This window comes from Rutidosis leptorrhynchoides, chromosome 3, assembly GCF_046630445.1.
Source record: "Rutidosis leptorrhynchoides isolate AG116_Rl617_1_P2 chromosome 3, CSIRO_AGI_Rlap_v1, whole genome shotgun sequence".
Classification (NCBI taxonomy): Eukaryota; Viridiplantae; Streptophyta; class Magnoliopsida; order Asterales; family Asteraceae; genus Rutidosis; species Rutidosis leptorrhynchoides.
This window is the reverse complement of record NC_092335.1, coordinates 204809142-204833541: the sequence shown is the minus strand read 5'-3', so window position 1 is coordinate 204833541 and position 24400 is coordinate 204809142. Positions and strand designations below refer to the sequence as shown.

The window sequence follows — 24400 nt, the reverse complement described above, 5'->3', positions numbered from 1 at the left end:
ACCTGCCGATTTGGGAGCAAGCATTAACCTAATGCCCCATTCACTTTAAGAAATACTTGGCCTTGGACCTCTTAAACCAACCCGAATTCGTATAAGATTGTCCAACCATTCATTTGATACCGCTATTGGAATCGCCGAGGAAATCTTGGTTAGCATCGACTCCTTGGTGTTCCCGGTTGATTTTGTTATCATGGAGATGAAGGAGGACCTTCAAGTCCCCCTCATCTTAGAAAGACCATTTATTGCTACCGCCGACATCATCATCTTGGTACAACGCAACCAACTCAACATTGGAGTTGGTGAAGAGCGTGTGCCATAAATATCCGAGAAGCTATGAAGCAACCAAGAAATACTGATGATGATGAGTGTTATGCCCTTGACCATATTGACCTTGATGAGTGTTATGCCCTTGACCATATTGACCATTATGTTGATGAGGAGCTTGAAAAGCTTTTGGGGGTTGATACCACGAGGTTCAACCAAATTTTTGAAAATGAAATTGTAGACTTAGAAGCCGACTTTAATGAATTGATGAATGTTAGTATTGATGAGAATGAGCTTGAAAGTGAAACACTTCGGGAAGATTCATTTGAGGTTATTCCTAAATCCTAATGAAGATAGATTTAGAATCAAATCTTCATGCGAGGAACCTCCTACTCTTGAGCTTAAAGATCTCCCCGAACATCTTGAGTATGCTTATCTCAAAGATCAAGTTAACTTTCGGTGATAATCTCATCTAGACTCACTATTGACCAAAAGTCAAAGCTTGCTTCACTTCTCAAGTCTCACCATAAAGCAATAGCATGGAAGACCACGGACATCCTGGGGATCAATCCATCATATTGTACTCAAAAGATCCTCATAGAGGAGAGCTTTAAACTGGCTGTCCAAAGACAAAGGAGGCTTAACCCGAATATGAAAGACGTTGTGAAAAAGGAGGTTATTAAATTGCTAGACGCGGGCCTAATCTACCCCATTTCAAACTCACCATGGGTGAGTCCCGTCTAAGTGGTACCCAAAAAGGGATGGATCACGAATATCTTAAATGACCAAAATGAGCTTGTCCCGACCTGGACCATCACGGGATAGCGGGTGTGTGTAGATTATCGACGTCTCAACGATGCCACGAGAAAGGATCATTTCCCTCTCCGGTATATCGATCAAATGATCAAGCGTTTAAGTGGAAAAGAACTTTATTGTTTTTTTGGTGGGTTTTCGAGATACTTCCAAATTCCTATAGTTCCCGAAGACCAAGAAAAACCACCTTTATGTGTCCTTATGGTACCTTTGCGTATCGACGAATTCCCTTCGGGTTGTGTAACACCCCGGGGACATTCCAAAGGTGTATGCTTGCAATTTTCTCGGATACAGTAGAGGACACGATGGAGGTATTCATGGTTGAATTTTCGTTTTTTGGAGACACGTTTGACCACTGTCTTAGAAACCCTGATAAAATGTCATTTCATGGTCAAAGAGGGGGTGGTTTTGGGACATAAAATTTCAAAGGCGGGAATTGAGGTTGATAAAGCTAAATTTACCGTGATAAAAGAATTACCTAGACCATCGGATGTGAAAGCAATCCGAAGTTTTCTTGGGCACGCGGGATTCTACCGCCGATTCATAAAAGATTTTTCAAAAATCGCTCGCCCCATGACCAAATTGTTAAGAAAGGACCAACCTTTCTTATTTAATGATGATTGCACCCTGGCGTTTAACTTGTTAATAGAAAATCTCACCAAACCACTGATTCTTATCTCTCCCGATTGGGATAAAGACTTTGAATTGATGTGTGATGCAAGCGACTACGCGCTTGGGGCGGTCCTTGGTCAAAGAGTTGACAAATACTACCGAGAAGGAACTTCTCGCGGTAGTGTTTGCTTTTGACAAGTTTCGATCTTATCTTGTACTTTCAAAACGATCGCATACACGGACCACTCCGCGTTACGATATCTTTTTCAAAAACAAGATTTGAAACATCGCTTAATTAGGTGGGTTCTTCTCTTGCAAGAGTTTGATATAGAAATAAGGGATAAAAAGGGGGCCGAGAATGTGACGGCCGATCATTTATCAAGACTAGACAACCCCGGGCTACAACCATTGGATGAGTCCAAAATTCGGGACACTTTCCGGGATGAACATTTAGAGAGGGTTGATCTAGTCGATGACGTTCCATGGTTTGCCGATTTTGAAAACTATTTGGCCTCAAACGTTTTGAAAAAGGGCTTTCATATCAACAAAAGAAAAAAAAAATTCAATGACCTAAGGTATTACTTTTGGGAAGACCCAGACTTGTTCCACATCGGGGCGGATCAAGTAATCCGAAGGTGTGTATATGGGCAAGAGGCCCGAGAAATCTTAAAAAGGTGTCATAGTGGGCCCACAGGTGGCCATTTTGGACCGAATCACACCGCTAAAAAGGTATTCGATTCTTCTATTGGACCACTATATTCAAAGACACCCACGAGTTAGTGAAACGTTGTGATTCTTGTCAAAAGTCCGGTTCCATTTCAAAAAGAGACAAAATACCTCAAACCCGAATTCAAATATGCGAGGTATACGATGTGTGGAGCCTCGATTTCATGGGCCCATTTCCAAACTCGAATAGTGTCTTTACATTTTGTTCGCGGTTAATTATGTCTCGAAATGGGCCGTGGCTTTGGCCTTTCCAACTAATGACGTGAGAGTTGTGGTGAAGTTCTTAAAAAGTTTGTTTGCTAGATTTGGTGTTCCAAAACTCGGATCGAGGCATGCATTTTGCGAACCATCTTATGGAAAGAGTCATGGAAAAGTATGGTGTAACGCATCATTTCTCGACCCCTTTCCACCGCCAAACGAGTGGTCAAGTCGAGAACACAAATCGTGCGTTGAAAAGGATATTAGAAAAGACGGTTCATAACAATCCTAAGATATGGTCTACTAGGCTTGACGATGCCTTATAGGTATTTCAAGCCGTATATAAGACACCAATACGAACCACACCATTTTGTTTAGTGTATGGGAAAGCGTGTCACCTCCTGGTTATGATAACCCGGGAATTTCCGACTAAATTTAACTTAATCTTTATATGATTTCGATACGATAAGTAAAGTGTGTAATGTTGAGTCTATAAAATTTTGAAACAATGTTCATATATTCAATTGACCTTCGACTGCTCTCGACGATTTACGAACAATTAATTGTAAATAGATATGTGTGTATGTATATATAAATAATAAATTGAAATATAATTTGAAGTATTATATGTTGTTTTTATTATATTAAAAAAATTTAATAAAATAAAAATAAGATATTATAATAATTATTATTTAAAATATATTTATATGTATAAATGAAGTATATTAAAAATAAATATTAAATGATTGTAATACTCATTTGATGTCCCGATTGATATTAAGTAAGTTAAATTCAAACTTATATGATTTTAGAATAAACGGTGATTCGAAAATGAGATCTATAAATTTTAGGCTTACTAAAAATGTATTTAAGACCTAGTTATTAAGTTTTAACACTTTTTATATTTTTACCCATAAATGAGAGGGACAATTGATGTAATTTTTATTTATTAAATTAATGATCAAATTTTATACCCTAATGACCAAAATAAATAAATTTTGTTAATTTAAAAATATGAGCTTTTTCTGAAGACTTTTATCCGCCACTGAGTATCAACGGAACACGAAATATCACTCCGTATTAATCATGTCGACACAAGAACAGTTATATAATCATGTGAATTAAATTATTAACGTGATTACTGTGTTTCCTTGTTTCTTTCCACAATTTAAATGATATACATATATTTATACATACGTCCGTGATTTACAATCACCAACCCACTCAAACATAAGCTAGTTAGTGCTTTCTGATTAGTTTACGGCAAACCAATCTCCTTATCCTTTTTACTACTCAACATTCTTAATATTATTTTTTTTTTTTGTTGCTTCCCCACTTGCATCAAACACCACCTTGGTGCATTATTAAATTTTGGCCAAATAAACAACCAAGGGTCACGTTTTCTTTTGCTATTGATCGCCACCATTTCAATCACCACCATTATCACCATTAGATTACCGGTAAACACCACCATCACACGCCACGATCATGAACCACCCTTCTCCTCGTGACTACTCAACCATCACTTGCAACCATTAATCACCGATGACCACCCTCACTTCCACCACCATACCGGCCATCACCGTCCTCGATAAACAACCGGAGAATCACCACCATATTTTTTTTTTCTTTTCTTCTTCAATCAACCGTCACCTTCACCACCTCCATCATTATCTTCATCGACAATCACCTCCAACCTCCACATCTTTCATCTCTGAGAACTCCTGCTCGTTTACTATATTATTATTTGTTTTCTTTTTCTTTTTCTCTGTTCTATCATCATTTCTCGTTGATTTGTTGCTGTTACAGCCGAAATGATGCTCGAAAATCCATTACAACTCTTGAATTGTTACTACTACTTCTGCTGTACTTTTGTTACTACACTACTGTTACTGTTTTTGTTTAATGGTGATGATGATGTTACGTGAAGAAGGTGATGACACGAGAAAGACGATGAATAGTGGTGATTCACAAGTAAAGACGAAGATGATAATCGTGATTAGGATGATGGAAGTTAAAATGAACGATGATGACATATGATGGTTACGATGCATAAAGATGATGAAGATGATGGTGATAATCTTATTAGAGATGATGATATTTGGTATCGAATGATAATGATAACAATATAAAAATAACAAACCAATGTAACTGGATTTATTTCACTGCTTTGGTCGATTGAAGTTAAGTAGAAGAGAAGAAGAAAAGGAAACAGACTAATACGGTTCATATATATTTATGTGGTAAATTTAATCACAAATGTATCAGCAGACGAATGGTTGGGGTTATGTTGAGTGAGCGAGAGCTTCCAGGATCTAACCTAGCCTGCTGCATTTTTTTTCCTTCATAAATAGAAGTTGTTGGGCCTGGGAACTTCCTATGGGCCGAAGAGATGCTGATACGTGATAATCATGTTGTTGTTGGGTGAAAAAGGAATTGAAACTGAAACAAAAGTACATTAAATAAAATAAATTTCGATTATATTACAGAAAAACAGAATAGATAGGTTGGTTAAGGAGTGTTTGGTGTTTTCGAGAGGTTTCGTGTTCGTTCCCTGCTTGGTGCATTTTTTTTTCTAATAAAGGCTTATTTGAGGTAGTCTTCAATTTTATGATTATTATTATTTTTGTTATTATTGTTATTATTATTATTATTATTATTATTATTATTATTATTATTATTATTATTATTATTATTATTATTATTATTATTACTATTATTATTATTATTATTTAATGTTATGAATATTATTATCACTACTAAAATTAATATTATTATCATTATTATTAGTATATTAATTATTATTATTATCATCTTAATTATAAGTATCATAACCATTATCAGTATTATTAGTGATACTATGAGTATTATTAATTATTGTTATTGTTATGTTTATATTAATATTATGATTGTTATTATTATCATTTTAGTTATTATTATGTAATATCACTAAGTATTAATAGTATTATTATTATCATTATAAGTATAATTATTATTATTATGAATATGATTATTATTATTATTATTATTATTATTATTATTGTCATTATGAAAATAAAACAAACTATTATTATTATCATTAATATTAGTATTCATATCTTTTTATAAATAATAGGAGTTTTAATATTGACATAAGTAATATTATCATCATGAATATTATTATTATGTAAATACTAAAATCAGTATCATGACTATCTTTAACAGTAAAATCAATATTGTTACAAGTATTATTATTAATGTCACTATTATGTTACTATGATTTTTATTATGATTATAAGTAATTTTATTATTAATATTATCAATATAATCAAATCCACTTTTAATTACTATATTATTAAGTATATATAAAAAAATATATATACACATAAGTAATATTACATATAAGTATGAATATATTATATTAATAAATTTTATATAAATATTCATATAAAACAAATTAGGTATTTTATATATACATATATATATATATATATATATATATATATATGTATGTATGTATGTATGTATGTATGTATGTATGTATGTATATATAACTATATAAATAATAATCATTTTTAAATATATATACAAATTAAATAAATAATATATAAAATTATAATATATGAAATTGTTCGATTACGATTACATGTATTAATGAATACACAAATGATATAGGTTCGTGAATCCAAGTCCAACCCTGCATTGTTCAGTTTCGTCGTATGTATATTTTTACTACAAAATATTGGATCGTGAGTTTCATTTGCTCCCTTTTTTAATGCTTTTGCAATATATATTTTTGGGACTAGAATACATGCGCTGTTTTATAAATGCTTTACGAAATAGACACAAGTACTAAAAAATACATTCTATGGCTGGATTATTAAACCGAATATGCCCCTTTTTAGTCTGGTAATCTAAGAATTAGGGAACAGACACCCTAATTGACGCGAATCCTAAAGATAGATCTATTGGGCCCAACAAGCCCCATCCAAAGTACCGGATGCTTTAGTACTTCGAATTTATCATGTTCGAAGGGAGTCCCGAAATGATTGGGATATTCTATATGTATCTTGTTAAGGTCGGTTACCAGGTGTTCACTATATGAATGATTTTTATCTCTATGCAGTTTGCGAAATTCCTGATACGAGATGTATGTTTATGAGAAATGGAAATGAAAATCTTGTGGCCTATTAAAATAATGGAAATGATTGTTTATGATAAACTAATGAACTCACCAACCTTTTGGTTGACACTTTAAAGCATGTTTATTCTCAGGTATGAAAGAAATCTTCCGCTGTGCATTTGCTCATTTTAAGGATATTACTTGGAGTCATTCATGACATATTTCAAAAGACGTTGCATTCGATTCGTTAAGTTCATCAAGATTATTATCAAGTCATTTATAGTTTGGATATATTATGAAATCGTATGCATGCCATCAAATTTCGATGTAATGAAAGTTTATCTTTTAAAAACGAATGCAATGTTTGTAAAATATATCATATAGAGGTCATGTACCTCGTGATATAATCATATGTTATTGTATTCGTCCTTATGGATTAGGACGGGTAGCTTCATGTGGTATCAGAGCGGTGGTCTTAGTGAACTAGGTCTTGCATTAGTGTGTCTAGCTGATAGTTGTTTAGATGCATTAGTGGGTCTGGACTTCGACCGTGTCTGCATGTCAAAAGTTTTGCTTATCATTTAGTGTCGAAAAATTATTTGCTTATCATCCTTAAAGTCTAGACACGTCTTGCTGCCTCTATTGCATAGACATTGTATAGATATATTCGTATCTTAGCATATCTGTTATTGTTAGCTTTGTCTGACAGCTTTCGTAGGTTCCTCCGAAACTTATGGGATTTTAGTATTATATATGCATATGTAAATTATGTATTGCAGGGTACTAATCTACATCCTATAATCATTTCATATCGAAAAATCCTTCATTCAATCGAATGAAATGGAACTCGTCACTAGTTCAAGTCCCTCGGATTTCGACATGGAGTCCCACTCAAGCTCCGAAAGCAGTGTAACCGGAATGAATCAACCGATTAGCCATCATCTATTCTGGATGAATTGGGGCTGGGTTCGTAGTCTACTTAATCATTGGAGACAAAAAGAAGGTGATCCCTTTCACCAACTGAATTCACCTCTTGGTGAAGAACCTGAAGCATTTACCGGTGAACCTATCCGAAACACCATTTTCAGCCTCATTTCCAGGGTATCTCAACACGATTATATTCTATCCACAATTTTAAACCTTATTCACCCACTCGTTCCGACTGACAATCATCCCGGAATAATAGAAGAAGTCAACGATCTTCGCGCTCGAGTAATCAATTTGGAGAACATGGTGCAAAACCTAGCAGCTTCACCAACAGCACCACCAACATCAACACCAGTACCACCAACAACCCAAGTTTCAACATCACACGCTTCAACATCTCATTCTGTAGCTCGATCATAATCGTCGTTCTACGAATCATTCTACATCATCTATCTTCATTCTACATGGCGATTATGTAATTTCTAATGTTTTAGAGATTATATATTCTAGTGCTAATGATAAATCAAATGAGATTAATATCATATTGACTCATTAAATCCATGATTACATCTGAAGAAAATATATACATATATATTTTCATAAAGATTGTAATTAAAAATTCTTTTGTACAAACTGTTAATAGTGAAAATATTTTAACGGGTAGGTAATACCCGAGGAATATTTAGTTTCACATTAATAAGTTACACTGTACATTCTTCGAATCTGATTCAACAGACATTTACTATTCTACTTACATCCACAGATATACGAATCCGTTCACCACAGAATAACCATTTTCATTCAATTTCATTTTTGGATTTTGACTTATCAGAATCCAACAAGTGGCATAATGAAGAAAATATTGGACAAAATAAAATTTGTTAGAAACAAACAAATTAACTATGAGAAATTCTGTTAAGAATCCACGCTAACAAAGTCCTAGCTAACTGTTCCTACCTAACTATTAATTCCTTATTACATTTATTTATCGCAATTTAATTATCGCAATTTATTTATCGTAATTTAAATTCTCGCAATTTTATTTATTGTCATTTAATTTCTGTTATTTATTTTACGCACTTTAAATATTGGGACATGTATACAAGGTTTTGACATATCATATCGACGCATTTATATATTATTTGGAGTAACCATAGACACTCTATATGCAGTAATGTTCGAGTTAGCTATACATGGATGAGGTTGATTCTACAATAATATATATACTTTGAGTTGTGATCGAGTCTGAGACATGTATACAATGGGTCACGAATACGTATTAAGTAATTCAAATATTATATATTAAACTATATATGAATTATTGGATTACTAATTGTAGGCTGCTAACTGTGGACTGCCAACATTGGACAATTAAAATGAATTAAAATATTGATTATAACATATGAAACTAAACAATTCTTCAAGTTTTCCACTTGATTTCATCTTAAACCTCATTTGTATCTTGACGATTACAATCTTCGATTCAAACCTTTCATAATTCTTGAAAACACTTCAATCGATAGGATGAACCAACCGCACTTCATCTACGGAAGAAGAGATTGATGCATATAGTTATGCACCTAAAAACACTCGGAACCTGAGTAAACGTTTAAAATGTATCTGTGCTAGCTCCTTTGGCGTTGTTATTACTGAAAATAACTTTGCAATCCCTTTCCAAATTAGCCAATTTTGTCACAGCTCCAACAAGTCAACTTCGACTTTTTAGTTGGATTAACCTTATTATAACCTCGATATATATGCGTGCTCTTTTATTGTTACCGGGGAACCTTTTATATTCCACCATATTACCAGCAGACATACCAGCAACCTCGTTGCTCCTTGCCTAAAATCTCTCCAACAAATCACTATATTTATCTATTAAAGTCTTATCATGAACTCATCTGCACCTTGTAACGAGAATTGCCATACCAATTACCAGAAATCAGCAATCAGTATTTTGAATCTCGCAGTGTTTCTACATCAACCGATACATGTAAACATATAACATTTATCTCTTAGAATCATGATCTTCCATTCTAAAATTCTGAAAAGCACCCAGTATGCGAATTAGTTCTCGAAATTTTGAAAAATGCTGAAAAAGCAGCAAAAAAACTGTAAACGACGTTAACAGTCAAAAGTTTGATGATAACGAATAATGAGTTGGAAAAGCTCAGAAAAAGAGAAGGTTTGGAACTGGAAAACGGATTGAGCAAACCATGAAGGAGGCTGTGGACAAATCACAAAGACTAAACCTGCCTTCAAAGAATCCAAATGATTCAGTGTCTGCTGAAGTCATTATCGAATACCTTGCTCCTGACTCTAAACCTTTACGAACAAATCTTCATCATCATCCATCGATATTAAAAATTCTAAGATATCATCGTATCTTTCATTATAAATATCCTCGATATTTCTGAAGATATTTTCATAACTAATCTGATCTGAAATCATTTATCTTTTCACGATATCAGTGTTACATCAGAAAGGAAACTGTTTTAGTTTCTAAAATTCTTAAAAATGCGAATTTGAATTATGAATGATTTTGAAGTAGTGTTGGAAATTGATGCATGAGTTAGTATAATATAATGACACTTGATCAACGTGATTATATTACAGTAAGTCATGCTGAGTTTCTAATGAAACATGATGATTCACAAATTATAACGTCATCATGTGCCATGTTACACGACTCTTACATTCTATCTAATCTATAAACATATCAAGAACATATTTTCTTGATAATTCTATCTTTTCTCTTGACTTCTGGTAATTTAACCAATCAAGATCGTGCTATTACAATTTCCTTCTTAGAACATTAACTATGTTCATTTCGAATTTCATATCTACAAATTCTGGACCATTATTTGCTTGATTTAAAGTCGGGAATAGAAAACAAGAGCATGAAGCTCCGAAATATAAGGGAGAATATAAAGCCGATAACAACACATAAATTACAAACCATGTATATCAATGTTTATCGCAACATAAGGACACGGGAGAGTTAAAAACACTATAAAACCCAGGGTATAGTAGAAGTAAATGGATTCTTCCAGCGGCAGGTGAAAAAGGAGAATGACAGATATGAAAGTTAGAAGTATATCGAGAACCAGAACTGGATAGAGTATATTGACGAATGATTCAAAGTATGATTTTAAGGAGAAAGAATAGAAGGTGTGAATTGTAAGGAAAACGAAGAGAGTGGATTTATAGTAAAATATCTGACAGGGCAAACGAAACAGATTATTGCATTTAATCAAAGAGGATCCTAATTTCCTTAAATCCCAAAGAATCAGATCTTATAGATTTCGAAGATTATCTCTAAATCCCTTGAATTCCGAAATTCAACCATGACTAGTGAAAAGTTATGATGAAACTTGTCTATCTCATTTCACTCTTTTGTGATAGCTTCATTCGTACTCTTCGAATAATCGAATTGCTTTATCCATATTACTCAATGATGATAAAACTCTATTTATCAACTCATATTCATCATGAAAAATATTTTTATTGTTAGCCATGACAACCTCACTCAAATTTCGGGACGAAATTTCTTTAACGGGTAGGTACTGTGACGACCCGGGAATTTCCTACTAAATTTAAACTTAATCTTTATATGATTTCGATATGATAAGCAAAGTGTGTAATGTTGAGTCTAGAAAATTTTGAAATAATGTTCATATATTCAATTGACCTTCGACTGCTCTCGACGATTCACGAACAATTAATTGTAAATAGATATGTGTGTATGTATATATAAATAATAAATCAAAATATAATTTAAAGTATTATATGTTGTTGTTATTATATTAAATTTTTAAAAAAAAAATAAAAATACGATATTATAATAATTATTATTTAAAATATATTTATATGTATAAATGAAGTATATTAAAAATAAATATTAAATGATTGTAATACTCATTTGATGTCCCGATTGATATTAAGTAAGTTAAATTCAAACTTATATGATTTTAAAATAAACGGTGATTCGAAAATGAGATCTATAAATATTAGGCTTAATCAAAATGTATTTAAGACCTAGTTATTAAGTTTTAACACTTTTTATATTTTTACCCATAAATGAGAGGGACAATTGATGTAATTTTTATTTATTAAATTAATGATCAAATTTTATACCCTAATGACCAAAATAAATAAATTTTGTTAATTTAAAACTATGAGCTTTTTCTGAAGACTTTTATACGCCACTGAGTATCAACGGAACACGAAATATCACTCAGTATTAATCATGTCGACACAAGAACAGTTATATAATCATGTGAATTAAATTATTAAGGTGATTACTGTGTTTCCTTGTTTCTTTCCACAATTTAAATGATATATATATTTATACATACGTCCGTGATTTACAATCACCAACCCACTCAAACATAAGCTAGTTAGTGCTTTCTGATTAGTTTACGACAAACCAATCTCCTTATCCTTTTTACTACTCAACATTCTTAATATTAATTTTTTTTTTGTTGCTTCCCCACTTGCATCAAACACCACCTTGGTGCATTATTAAATTTCGGCCAAATAAACAACCAAGGGTCACGTTTTCTTTTGCTGTTGATCGCCACCATTTCAATCACCACCACGATCACCATTAGATCACCGGCAAACACCACCATCACATGCCACGATCATGAACTACCCTTCTCCTCGTGACTACTCAACCATCACCTGCAACCATTAATCACCGATGACCACCCTCACTTCCACCACCATACCGGCCATCACCGTCCTCGATAAACAATCGGAGAATCACCACCATATTTTTTTTTCTTTTCTTCTTCAATCAACCGTAACCTTCACCACCTCCATCATTATCTTCATCGATAATCACCTCCAACCTCCACATTTTTCGTCTCCGAGAACTCCTGCTCGTTTACTATATTATTATTTTTTTTCTTTTTCTCTGTTCTATCATCCTTGCTTGTTGATTTGTTGCTGTTACAGCAGAAATGATGCTAAAAAATCCATTGCAACTCTTGAATTGTTACTACTACTTCTGCTATACTTTCGTTACTACACTACTGTTACTGTTTTTGTTTAATGGCGTTGATGATGTTACGTGAAGAAGGTGATGACACGAGAAAGATGATGAATAGTGGTGATTCACGAGTAAAGACGAAGATGATAATCGTGATTATGATGATGGAAGTTAAAATGAACGATGATGACATATGATGGTTACGATGCATAAAGATGATGAAGATGATGGTGTATCAGCAGACGAATGGTTGAGGTTATGTTGAGTGAGCGAGAGGTTCCAGGATCGAACCTAGCCTGCTGCATTTTTTTCCCTTCATAAATAGAAGTTGTTGGGCCTGGGAACTTCCTATGGGTCGAAGGAGATGTTGATACGTGATAATCATGTTGATGTTGGGTGAAAAAGAATTGAAACCGAAACAAAAGTACATTAAATAAAATAAATTTTGATTATATTACAGAAAAACAGAATAGATTGGTTGGTTAAGGCGTGTTTGGTGTTTTCCAGAGGTCTCGGGTTCGATCCATGCTTGGTGGATTTTTTTCTAATAAAGGCTTATTTGAGGTAGTCTTCAATTTTATGTTTATTATTATTTTTGTTATTGTTGTTGTTGTTGTTGTTATTATTATTATTATTATTATTATTATTATTATTATTATTATTATTATTATTATTATTATTATTATTATTATTATTATTATTATTATTATTATTATTATTTAATGTTATGAATATTATTATCACTGCTAAAATTAATATTAATATCATTATTATTAGTATATTAATTATTATCATTATCATCTTTATTATAAGTATCATAACCATTATCAGTATTATTAGTGATACTATGAGTATTATTAATTATTGTTATTGTTATGTTTATATTAATATTATGATTGTTATTATTATCATTTTAGTTATTATTATGTAATATCACTAAGTATTAATAGTATTATTATTATTATTATTATTATTATTATTATTATTATTATTATTATTATTATTATTATTATTATTATTATTATAAGTATGATTATTATTATTATTATTATGAATATGATTATTATTATTATTGTCATTACGAAAATAAAACAAACTATTATTATTATCATTAATATTAGTATTAATATCTTTTTATAAATAATAGGAGTGTTAATATTGACATAAGTAATATTATTATCATGAATATTATTATTATGTAAATACTAAAATCAGTATCATGACTTTCTTTAATAGTAAAATCAATATTGTTACAAGTATTATTATTAATGTCACTATTATGTTTCTATGATTTTTATTATGATTATAAGTAATTTTATTATTAATATTATCAATATAATCAAATACAACTTTTAATTACTATATTATTAAGTATATAAAAAAATATATATATACTCATAAGTAATATTACATATAAGTATGAATATATTATATTAACAAATTTTATATAAATATTCATATAAAACAAATTAGGTATATATATGTATATATATATATATATATATATATATATATATATATAACTATATAAATAATAATCACTTTTAAATATATATACAAATTAAATAAATAATATATAAAATTATAATATATGAAATTGTTCGATTACAATTACATGTATTAATGAATACACAAATGATATAGGTTCGTGAATCCAAGGCCAACCCTGCATTGTTCAGTTTCGTCGTATGAATATTTTTACTACAAAATATTGGATCGTGAGTTTCATTTGCTCCCTTTTTTAATGCTTTTTCAATATATATTTTTGGGACTGAGAATACATGCGCTGTTTTATAAATGCTTTACGAAATAGACACAAGTACTGAAAACTACATTCTATGGCTGGTTTTATTAAACCGAATATGCCCCTTTTTAGTCTGGTAATATAAGAATTAGGGAACAGACACCCTAATTGAAGCGAATCCTAAAGATAGATCTATTGGGCCCAACAAGCCCCATCCAAAGTACCGGATGCTTTAGTACTTCAAATTTATCATGTCCGAAGGGAGTCCCGGAATGATGGGAATATTCTATATGCATCTTGTTAAGGTCGATTATCAGGTGTTCACCATATGAATGATTTTTATCTCTATGCAGTTTGCGAAATGCCTGATACGAGATGTATGTTTATGAGAAATGGAAATGAAAATCTTGTGGTCTATTAAAATTTTGGAAATGATTGTTTATGATAAACTAATGAACTCACCAACCTTTTGGTTGACACTTTAAAGCATGTTTATTCTCAGGTATGAAAGAAATCTTCCACTGTGGATTTGCTCATTTTAAGGATATTACTTGGAGTCATTCATGACATATTTCAAAAGACGTTGCATTCGAGTCATTAAGTTCATCAAGATTATTGTCAAGTCATTTATAGTTTGAATATATTATGAAATGGTATGCATGCCGTTAACTTTCGATGTAATGAAAGTTTGTCTTTTAAAAACGAATGCAATGTTTGTAAAATGTATCATATAGAGGTCAAGTACCTCGCGATGTAATCATATGTTATTGTATTCGTCCTTATGGATTAGGACGGGTCGCTTCACTGGTTGAGGTCGAACATAGAGCATTTTGGGCGTTAAAGGAAGTAAACCTAGATTTGAACCAAGCAAAGGAAAAACGGGTTATGCAACTTCATGAATTAGAGGAGCTTAGGTTGGATGCGTATGAGAACTCTTTATCATTCAAAGAAAAAAAATTAAAATATGGCATGATGCCCGACTAAAAGGTCCTAAGGAATTTCACCCAAACGACAAGGTACAAGTGTTTAATTCACGATTCAAGTTCTCACCTGGTTAGCTTAAGTCTAGATGGTTGGGTCCATATATTGTCAAGAAAGCTTACCCTATGGGTTATGTAGAATTGTTTAGGAATGGTAATACTTTCAAAGTGAACGGTGTAACACCCTTAAACTGGGTCTAGTAGTAAATGACCTTTTTATCCTTAGTTAATATTAATATATTAATATTAGTGATTTTAATAATTATGTTTTCATAATTAGTGGTGTATGGGAAAAAGTGCGCTTTGTGACAAGGGTCACAGAACAGGTTTAGTTATGTGAATTGGACCTCGTTAGGACCACCTAATGAGGTACATTGTGTTTTAGATAACTGGCAAATACGGGGGAATGGGGTTTCCTTACAATGAAGAAACCCCAAATAGATATATACACCGTATGTTCCTTTTACTTACCATTTTGGTAAATATAAACCCTAAACACCTCCTTGCTCTCCCTAATCATAAAATCAAAGTGTTAAGATCAAAGCCTGTAATTTCGTGATCTTATTCTACCGATTTCACTGATCAAAACAAGGTAAACTACTCTGAATTTGATGAATTAAATTGGGTTTTAAAGTGGATTTTGGGTTAAAATGGGTTTTGATGATTTTTGGGTTTGATTCTTGATTATATGTATTTGTTATGCTCAATTGATGTTAGAAATAGTTTATATATATGTTATGTGGTATTATTGATGTATTGAATCGACCAAAACAAGCAAAAATCGAGTTTTGGGTGCAAAAAACGCGAAAACATCGTGTTGGAACTGATTTTCAGCACCCACACTTTTGACAGCTCAACAGTACATGTGACCACACTTTTGAGGCTCAACCACGCGATTGAGGAGTCACTCACACGAGTGAGACCTCAGCCGTGCGAGTGAGCAGTGGTTAGTTTTTGGGAAAATTGAAAGGGCTGTAACTTTCAAACCGTAACTCCGTTTTCGATGAATAAACTATCTTGTATTAAGGTGTAGTATCTAATGATAAGGTTTTAAAACACTAAATCAAACTTTATTTTGGGTCAAAGTTATTCGGAGGCGTGTATGCTCCATTTTACACTCATACGGGAGTTACTATGGAAGGGGATTTTGGGTAAACTTGCCCATAATGGATCATAGACTTATTTGAGTGACTTAATAGCATGATTTGATGGTATGATATGGATTATTCGTTGAATGTTACTACTGCTCTTCATCACTCGCACGAGTGAGCATTTACTCGTAAGGTTGAGGTAGTCAACCGTGTGGTGAACTGTGCGAGTGAGTAGTGGTGAGCAACTTATGTTTTGATTATGATGATACGTATGGATGATACGTGACTTGTACGAGCCACTAGTCACTTGTGTGATGAACTTTACGGATCATGTGATTCATTGTAGGATGTTTGGTCATAGACCAAACGTACGAGTGAGTTTTCAATCGCACGGTTGAGTGTTCTCAAACATGTGTGTGATGGTGTTACTCGTACGGTTGGTAGACCACTTGTAAAGTGATTAAGTGTTGGTTTTGGCGTTGTTTTCTTATTGTCAGGTTGTTATCAAGATATGATTACTGACTCGGATTGTATCATTCTCAGGTGATAAAGGAACGGAGAAGACTCAGTACCATTAGACCACTGAGTTTTTGCTGGTAATTGGTGAGTGGGAATATCCTTATGGATATTGGTATTTAGTAAGAAGTGTAGTTACTACCCGCTGTTATGTTATTAAAGATTATGATAATCTATATATGCATGTTGATTACTGTTGTAATTATAAGTAGTAGGTGATACTGATGTTATCAGGTTGCTTGATTGATTTAATCTATAGCATGCTTGATTAGGGTACCCTGTGGTTATTAGTGATGTTACCTACCATGAGGTTGTAGGTGGTTTATGTGCACATGTGAGAACTGTCCGTGTATAGAAGGGACAGAAGAGGTCAACTGTGTATAGAAGGGTTGGGCTCATTGGTTATTGTAATGACAGTATATTGCAATTGACGTATGTAAACGTCAGGAGAGGTATACCGTGTGACAATAACGAGGGCTATCGGTATAGCTCTAGCTTGATCAGCTAGTAGTTGTAGACCTGGCAGGGTCAATGATCCTCTTGTATTTATAGCCGTTAGTGCTATGTATAGTCGTTAGTGCTATGAGAGTGAATAGCTGTGTAGAGCTATTAATACTTAGTGAATAGCTGTGTAGAGATATTGATACCCTTATTGTATAGCTGTGTAGAGCTATGTTAGTGTAGTGCCTGTAGTGCCTTTAGTGAATAACTTGTTGATGCTATTGCTGTTCTGATTGGTGGCCTAGCTCTGTATGATACATATGTGTGATGCTTTATTATATGATAGCTATGTAATGCTATGTCCACATGACCATGACCCGATGCATGATCCCTAAAAGCTAGGCTTGGTACTTGATAGTAATATCTGTTTGGGATATCTCATTCACTTAGCGTTATGATAATCCCCCACATTTTCTCCCCTACAGGTTATATTGTTTTGCATGCTAGGGACGGGAGAAGATAATTGTGCTTGGGTTATGTTTGACACACTGAAAAACTCTGATGTTTAATATAACTATGGATAACTGTTTTGAAAAGTAACACCAGTTGTATAATAATATGTAAATGTTATATGCTTTAAATACTTTCGCTGTGATTTAAAAAAAAGTACGGTGTTACAAGTTGGTATCAGAGCATAGGTTTGGCAGCATGTACATTGTAATGAATGTCATGTTCCCAAATCTTGATTGGATTTGTGTCAAACATCCTAGTGGGGGAAAGGGAAAGTGAATGTAGGTGGAATACGTGTTAGTTGCTAGGTACTAACCAATTATCCACTAAGCTTTTGTGAGATGTTGTGATAAGACAGGTATGGATGATCAAACTCGAGACGTCGATACCTCCTTGATCCCTAGAATAGTGAGAGTGTCCTCAGAGGAGCATAGTGCAGAAGATGACTTGCGAAAGTCTAATTTTTAGTTACATAGTCAGTTGAAAGAAATGAGGGATAGAATCGGGGAATTAGAGCAACAACAGTCACAACCAGTTAATACCACTATTGCCCCAACCATAACTAAATCATCAGCACCACCAGGTTTTTCGATACTACAATATGTGTCTGTGCCTGTTAGAGATGCACAATAGCAACCACAACCACAATTTCAAATTTCACCCCAGTTCAATTATTCACATTCTGACCAAGTGATGTATCCATATCAGATATTTTAGCAATCCATAATAGAAACCAAGAAGAAGTGTACCTATAAACAGTTTTTAAATTGTAATCCTCCTACGTATTCGAGCAGTTCTAATCCGAATGTCACTTTAAATTGGTTGAGAGAAGTGGACCGAGCATTTGAAGCGTGTCAATGTGAACCGGAACTCAGAGTTACTTTTGCTTGTCGGTTATTGAAGAATAAAGCTATGGTATGGTGGGATTCTATCATTACCTATGTAACAAAGGAACAATTTGGTCAAATCACTTGGGAGCAGTTTTATGAAAAAGTGTGCGAACAGTATTGTACCCCGTATGAGATTGGAAAGTTGAGGAGAGAATTTTTGGAGTTAAAGATTACCGAGCAGATGTCTGTAGACGATGCAATTGAACAGTATACTGATACACTAAGGTTTGCACACCAATGGGTTCCTGATGAACAATCCAAAATTGATCATTTTGTGGAGATGTTGTTTTCGAAGTACAGAACTATGGAAAGAATTTCCACCACTTTATCTCAAGCTTTTGTTATGGCAAAAATGGCTGAGGATGATATTAAGGCTGCAATTAATCATAGAAAGGAAAATGTAAGTGTTCAGCAGCAAATTCAACAATAAGTCAATCTAGTTCCAAGTCAAAGAAGACTTTTTTGGAATAAGATGAAAAGAAAACAGACTCAGGGTGTATCTAAGTCGAAATCGGAAATGTGGTGTGTTCATTGTAGAGCAACTCAAGTTGGACAGTGTTCTGAAAGAACCTGTCGATGCTACCTTTGTGGTTTGATAGGACACGATGTTCAGTCTTGTTTGTATAAAGATAATGTGTGTTGGAATTGCCAGAGTGAAGGTCATCGATCTGATCAATGTCCATCAGTGAGAAAGCTATATTCTGGGGCAAGGTCAGGATCAATCGGGGGTTCGACAGGAGGATCATCGCGTTCAGTGACGAAGCAGAAAAGGAGGAAATCCTCTTGAATCTAAAAGGTATGTTCTTAATTAATTTTATATTTATTATAAGTATTGTTGATTGTTGGCAAACACCTTATGTGTCTATAGTATGCTCTGACTGACTGTATTTACCGAGATATAATTGCGTCTTCCTAATGAGGAAGATGTAGCGGGTGATGCAACAGCTCCAGTAATAACAACTGTGTTTAGAGTTGTTAAAGTTATTATTGGGATCTTATTCCCTTTGATTGTTTGCCATGTTTCTTGTGATTGCCTTGCTTTCATTTATACTTGTCAAGTATGATACAGGTGATTTGATTATTATGTATGTAGCTTGTATTGATATATATATATTGGTATGCATGATTAATCTATAGTGTGTAGGGCTTATATGAAATGTACCCTTTTTCCTTTGATAGACTAGACACACGTAGTGGTCTGTATGGATTTGGATTGGGTAGTATCTTATAATAGCCTTGATCCTTGACCGAAATATGATTTATTTCAGGTTTATGTGTTGTATAAAAATTTTAAGCTATTATCACATTGTATGCCTTAAACTTCTGTGATATGATGAAGTTGCATGGTGATTTGTTGTTTAAGTTTTTAAACTAGAACTTATTTGATGGCTCTAGTTACATCAGCTGTGCTTAGAGCTGCTATTGATATCACTGTGATCTTGATCCCTTTGATTAGTGTTCATGACCTCTTTGGACTATAGACTGACATGCTCTCTGAGAATTGTCAAATGTGGTGCATGATATAGATTTGATATACTTTTTGTGACTGGTTAATTATCGTATGAAACTTGTCTATCATATTTGACTTGTTATAGGGATATGCAAGATTTGATAAGACTGCATAGGGCTTATGTGAATTGTGTTTCCTTTCCTTGAACTGATGGGACACATATAGTGGCATCATAAGAATTGTAATAGAGTAGTATTACAATTGTTTAGTGATAATGAATTCGAACCCTGTATACAATTTCTATGCATATGTGAATTGCATGTTACTTATGATGCTAGCCCTAATGTATTACTATACTTGATGGGAATAATTGCGTGAAATCTGTAGTGAAGCCTTAAGGAATTATTTTCCTTCCTTGGACTCGTTTGAGTTTGTGGTGACCATTAGAAAGTAAATTATGGGCAGTGTTCCCCTTGTTGTCTTTTAGAAGATGGGGAAACCCTTGACCTGAGTGGGGATTCATACCGGGTATGTGTTATGACTGGAAGACAAAGCCGATTGTTAGACAATGTTTGGGATTGTGACTAGTATATCATTAGGATGGAATGGCATGACTTGTTAAATTCCTATGCTATGATGGTCGCGTGACATTTTCAGTTAACGGTGGTAACCTTTGGGAATTGGATTAATAATACATGGACTATTATTGGTTTGCAAATAGTGTGACTTTCGTCAACTGAATTTGGACTACGATGATATGTTGTAAATAATAACTTGATCGGGTTTAGTTGGATAACCATATATGAATCTTTTGATGATTGATGATATATGACTGATGAGACTTGTTGACCAGTTATATAATAAATTTCCCGATTACCGATGCTCAACAGGAAATTGTGTGCCTTGATGAGTGTGGAAATCATTTAGGATTTTCCTTGTCAAGTGACTTAGAATGAAGGTATGATTTAGAATAATATACTTGTGTCAGGCCAACAGAATTATATTGGGATAAGTCATACAGAAATTCTGGGAAGCTGAAGGAAATTTAGATGACTCGAATTATGCATGGAATGTGGACTGACTATTGGATAATGAATTGTTGAGCATGAAATGATTAACTTGGACGATTTTGATGAACTAAAGACGTATTCTATGAACATAAATATATATTTTAGTGAAGCAAATGAAATTCTCAGTTGCCATTGCTTGGAAATTTGAGGGAATTTAACTGTATAAAAAGTTAAACCTGATAACGATCTGGTATATTTGATGGTACCGATTGTTACAGTGACAAGGTTGGGATCTTGATTGATAAATTGACCTCAGAAATTGTGTAAGGTAATGGTTAGTTGAATGACTTACGGAGTAAATGTCATGGTTTGGACGGTGGTTTGTCATGATAATTAGCTATCCTTTGCATTTTTTTCAGGAACGGTGATAAGTTTCGAATGACAACGGGTCAAATTTTAGTATTAATTGTGGTAAGTGAGTATGTGTAATCGGTCAATTGAAGGTTCGCTGATAATGATGACCGAGTAAGTAAGTTAGAATAATTGAGTATGACCGTTTGGACTTGAATATGAATTAGAAATTAGAGGTTGTGATGAACCTATGACTTTTGTAATAGTGATTGACCAGATTCCGAGGACGGAATCTTCTTAAGGGGGTAGATTTGTAACACCCTTAAACTGGGTCTAGTAGTAAATGACCTTTTTATCCTTAGTTAATATTAATATATTAATATTAGTGATTTTAATAATTATGTTTTTATAATTAGTGGTGTATGGGAAAAAGTGCGCTTTGTGACAAGGGTCACAGAACATGTTTCGTTATGTGAATTGGACCTCGTTAGGGCCACCTAATGAGGTACATTGTGTTTTAGATAACTGGCAAATACCCGTGTGTAGGGGGAATGGGGTTTCCTTACAATGAAGAAACCCCAAATAGATATATACACCGTACGTTCCTTTTACTTACCATTTTGGTAAATATAAACCCTAAACACCTCCTTGCTCTCCCTAATCATAAAATCAAAGTGTTAAGATCAAAGCTTGTAATTTCGTGATCTTATTCTATTGATTTCACTGATCAAAACAAGGTAAACAACTCTGAATTTGATGAATTAAATTGGGTTTTAAAGTGGGTTTTGGGTTAAAATAGGTTTTGATGATTTTTGGGTTTGATTCTTGATTATATGTGTTTATTATGCTCAATTGATATTATAAATAGTTTATATATATGTGTTATGTGGTATTCTTGATGTATTGAATCGACCAAAACAAGCAAAAATCAAGTTTTGGGTGCAAAAAATGCGAAAACATCGTGCTGGAACTGATTTTCAGCATCCACACTTTTGACAGCTCAACCGTACATGTGACCACACTTTTGAGGCTCAACCACGTGGTTGAGGAGTCACTCGTACGAGTGAGACCTCAGCCGTGCGAGTGAGCAGTGGTCAGTTTTTGGGAAAATTGAAAGGGCTGTAACTTTCAAATCGTAACTCCATTTTCGACGAATAAACTATCGTTCGAATCATATTGAGGTGTAGTATCTAATGATAAGGTTTTAAAACACTAAATCAAACTTTATTTTGGGTCAAATTTATTCGGAGGCGTGTATGCTCCATTTTACACTCATACGGGAGTTACTATGGAAGGGGATTTTGGGTAAACTTGCCCATAATGGTTCATAGACTTATTTGAGTGACTTAATAGCATGATTTGATGGAATGATATCGATTATTTGTGGAATGTTACTACTGCTCTTCATCACTCTCATGAGTGAGCATTCACTCGTAAGGTTGAGGTAGTCAACTGTGTGGTGAACTGTGCGATTGAGTAGTGATGAGCAACTTATGTTTTGATTGTAATGATACATATGGATGATACGTGACTCGTACCAGCCACTAGTTACTCGTGTGATGAACTTTACGGATCATGTGATTCATTGTAGGATGTTGATGTCAAAGCTAAGGGGTATAAAATACTATTAAATTTTACAAGAAAATACTATTAAATACGATACAATTTTACACAAGATATTTATTTATTTATTGAATGGATATACTTAAACCTTGCTACAACACTTATAGGCAGTGTACCTAATCGTACAGTAGTGTAGTTTTTAATAAGTCCGGTTCGTTCCACAGGGAATCTTTTTCACAAAGCTTAATGCTATATTAGTTTAAATTTATAAAAATACAAATATATATATAAGTAATATTATTATTATAAAGGGGGGGTTTTACCGTTTAATGACCGGTTTGTCGATTTTAAAACTTTAGTCGCAGTTAAAACCAAATGTAAATTATTAAAAGGACTTTAATTTAAAGCGTAAAGTAAATAACGATAATGAAATTGCGAATAATAAAAGTGCGATAAAATAAACTTGCGATAATTAAAAAGTACGATAATTAAAAGTGCAATTAAATACAATAACAATAAATAAAAATGCGATAATTAGAAGTGCAATTAAATATAAAATAAAGGAAATTAAATATGAAATAAAAGAATTATGCTTATTTAAACTTCCGTAATCATGATGTTTGACGTGTTGATTTTAGTTTTATGCCCATGGGTTAATTGTCCTTTGTCCTGGATTATTTAATATGTCCATACGGATTTGTCCATAATAGTCCATCAGTCATAAATATAAAGAGCGAAAGCCTTCGTCAAATTATTCTTATTCCCGAAGTCAAATATTTCAACTAATTGGGGATTCGAATTGTAACAAGGTTTTAATACTTTGTTTAATGAATACACCAGGTTATCGACTGCGTGTAAACCAAGGTTTTACTACTTTGTTAACAATTACACCAATTACCCTTGAATGTAATTCACCCCTGTTTCAACAAGTCTATTAACTATTAATCCAGTTCCGTGTCCGGTAAAATGAAAAATTATTGGTATTTATAGATATCCCGCCCACCGTACCCAGTCAAGCATATGTGGTTATATATAAATACGTCAAATTATAAGTTTGTATATTAAATTAACAAGGTATTGTTTAGTTAATATAAAACCCATTAATAGCCCATAGTCTAATTTCCACAAGTGTCGTTCTTTTATCCAAACCCCAATTATGGTACAAGGCCCAATTACCCAATTTTAGTAATTAGCCCAACATCATGATTAGTTCGGA

General features: G+C 33.2%; 1 protein-coding gene across 1 annotated transcript; it reads left to right on the top strand.

Annotated features, from left to right (window-relative positions):
• Positions 1-1464: 1464 nt before the first annotated feature.
• LOC139900773 (uncharacterized) lies at positions 1465-18388 on the top strand. The gene is made up of 3 exons (XM_071883527.1): positions 1465-1867; positions 2009-2464; positions 18279-18388. Exons 1-3 carry the CDS (start codon positions 1465-1467, stop codon positions 18386-18388), a joined length of 969 nt encoding a protein of 322 aa, XP_071739628.1.
• The last annotated feature ends 6012 nt before the right edge of the window (positions 18389-24400 follow it).

Excerpts from the sequence above, each read along its gene's own strand:
- LOC139900773 (XM_071883527.1), top strand. The coding sequence starts at position 1,465 with ATGGTCAAAGAGGGGGTGGTTTTGGGACATAAAATTTCAAAGGCGGGA. Across the intron at positions 1,868-2,008 it reads CCGAGAAGGAACTTCTCGCG|AGTTTGATATAGAAATAAGG; the intron begins GTAGTGTTTGCT and ends TTCTCTTGCAAG. Across the intron at positions 2,465-18,278 it reads ATATTCAAAGACACCCACGA|GTATGGATGATCAAACTCGA; the intron begins GTTAGTGAAACG and ends GTGATAAGACAG.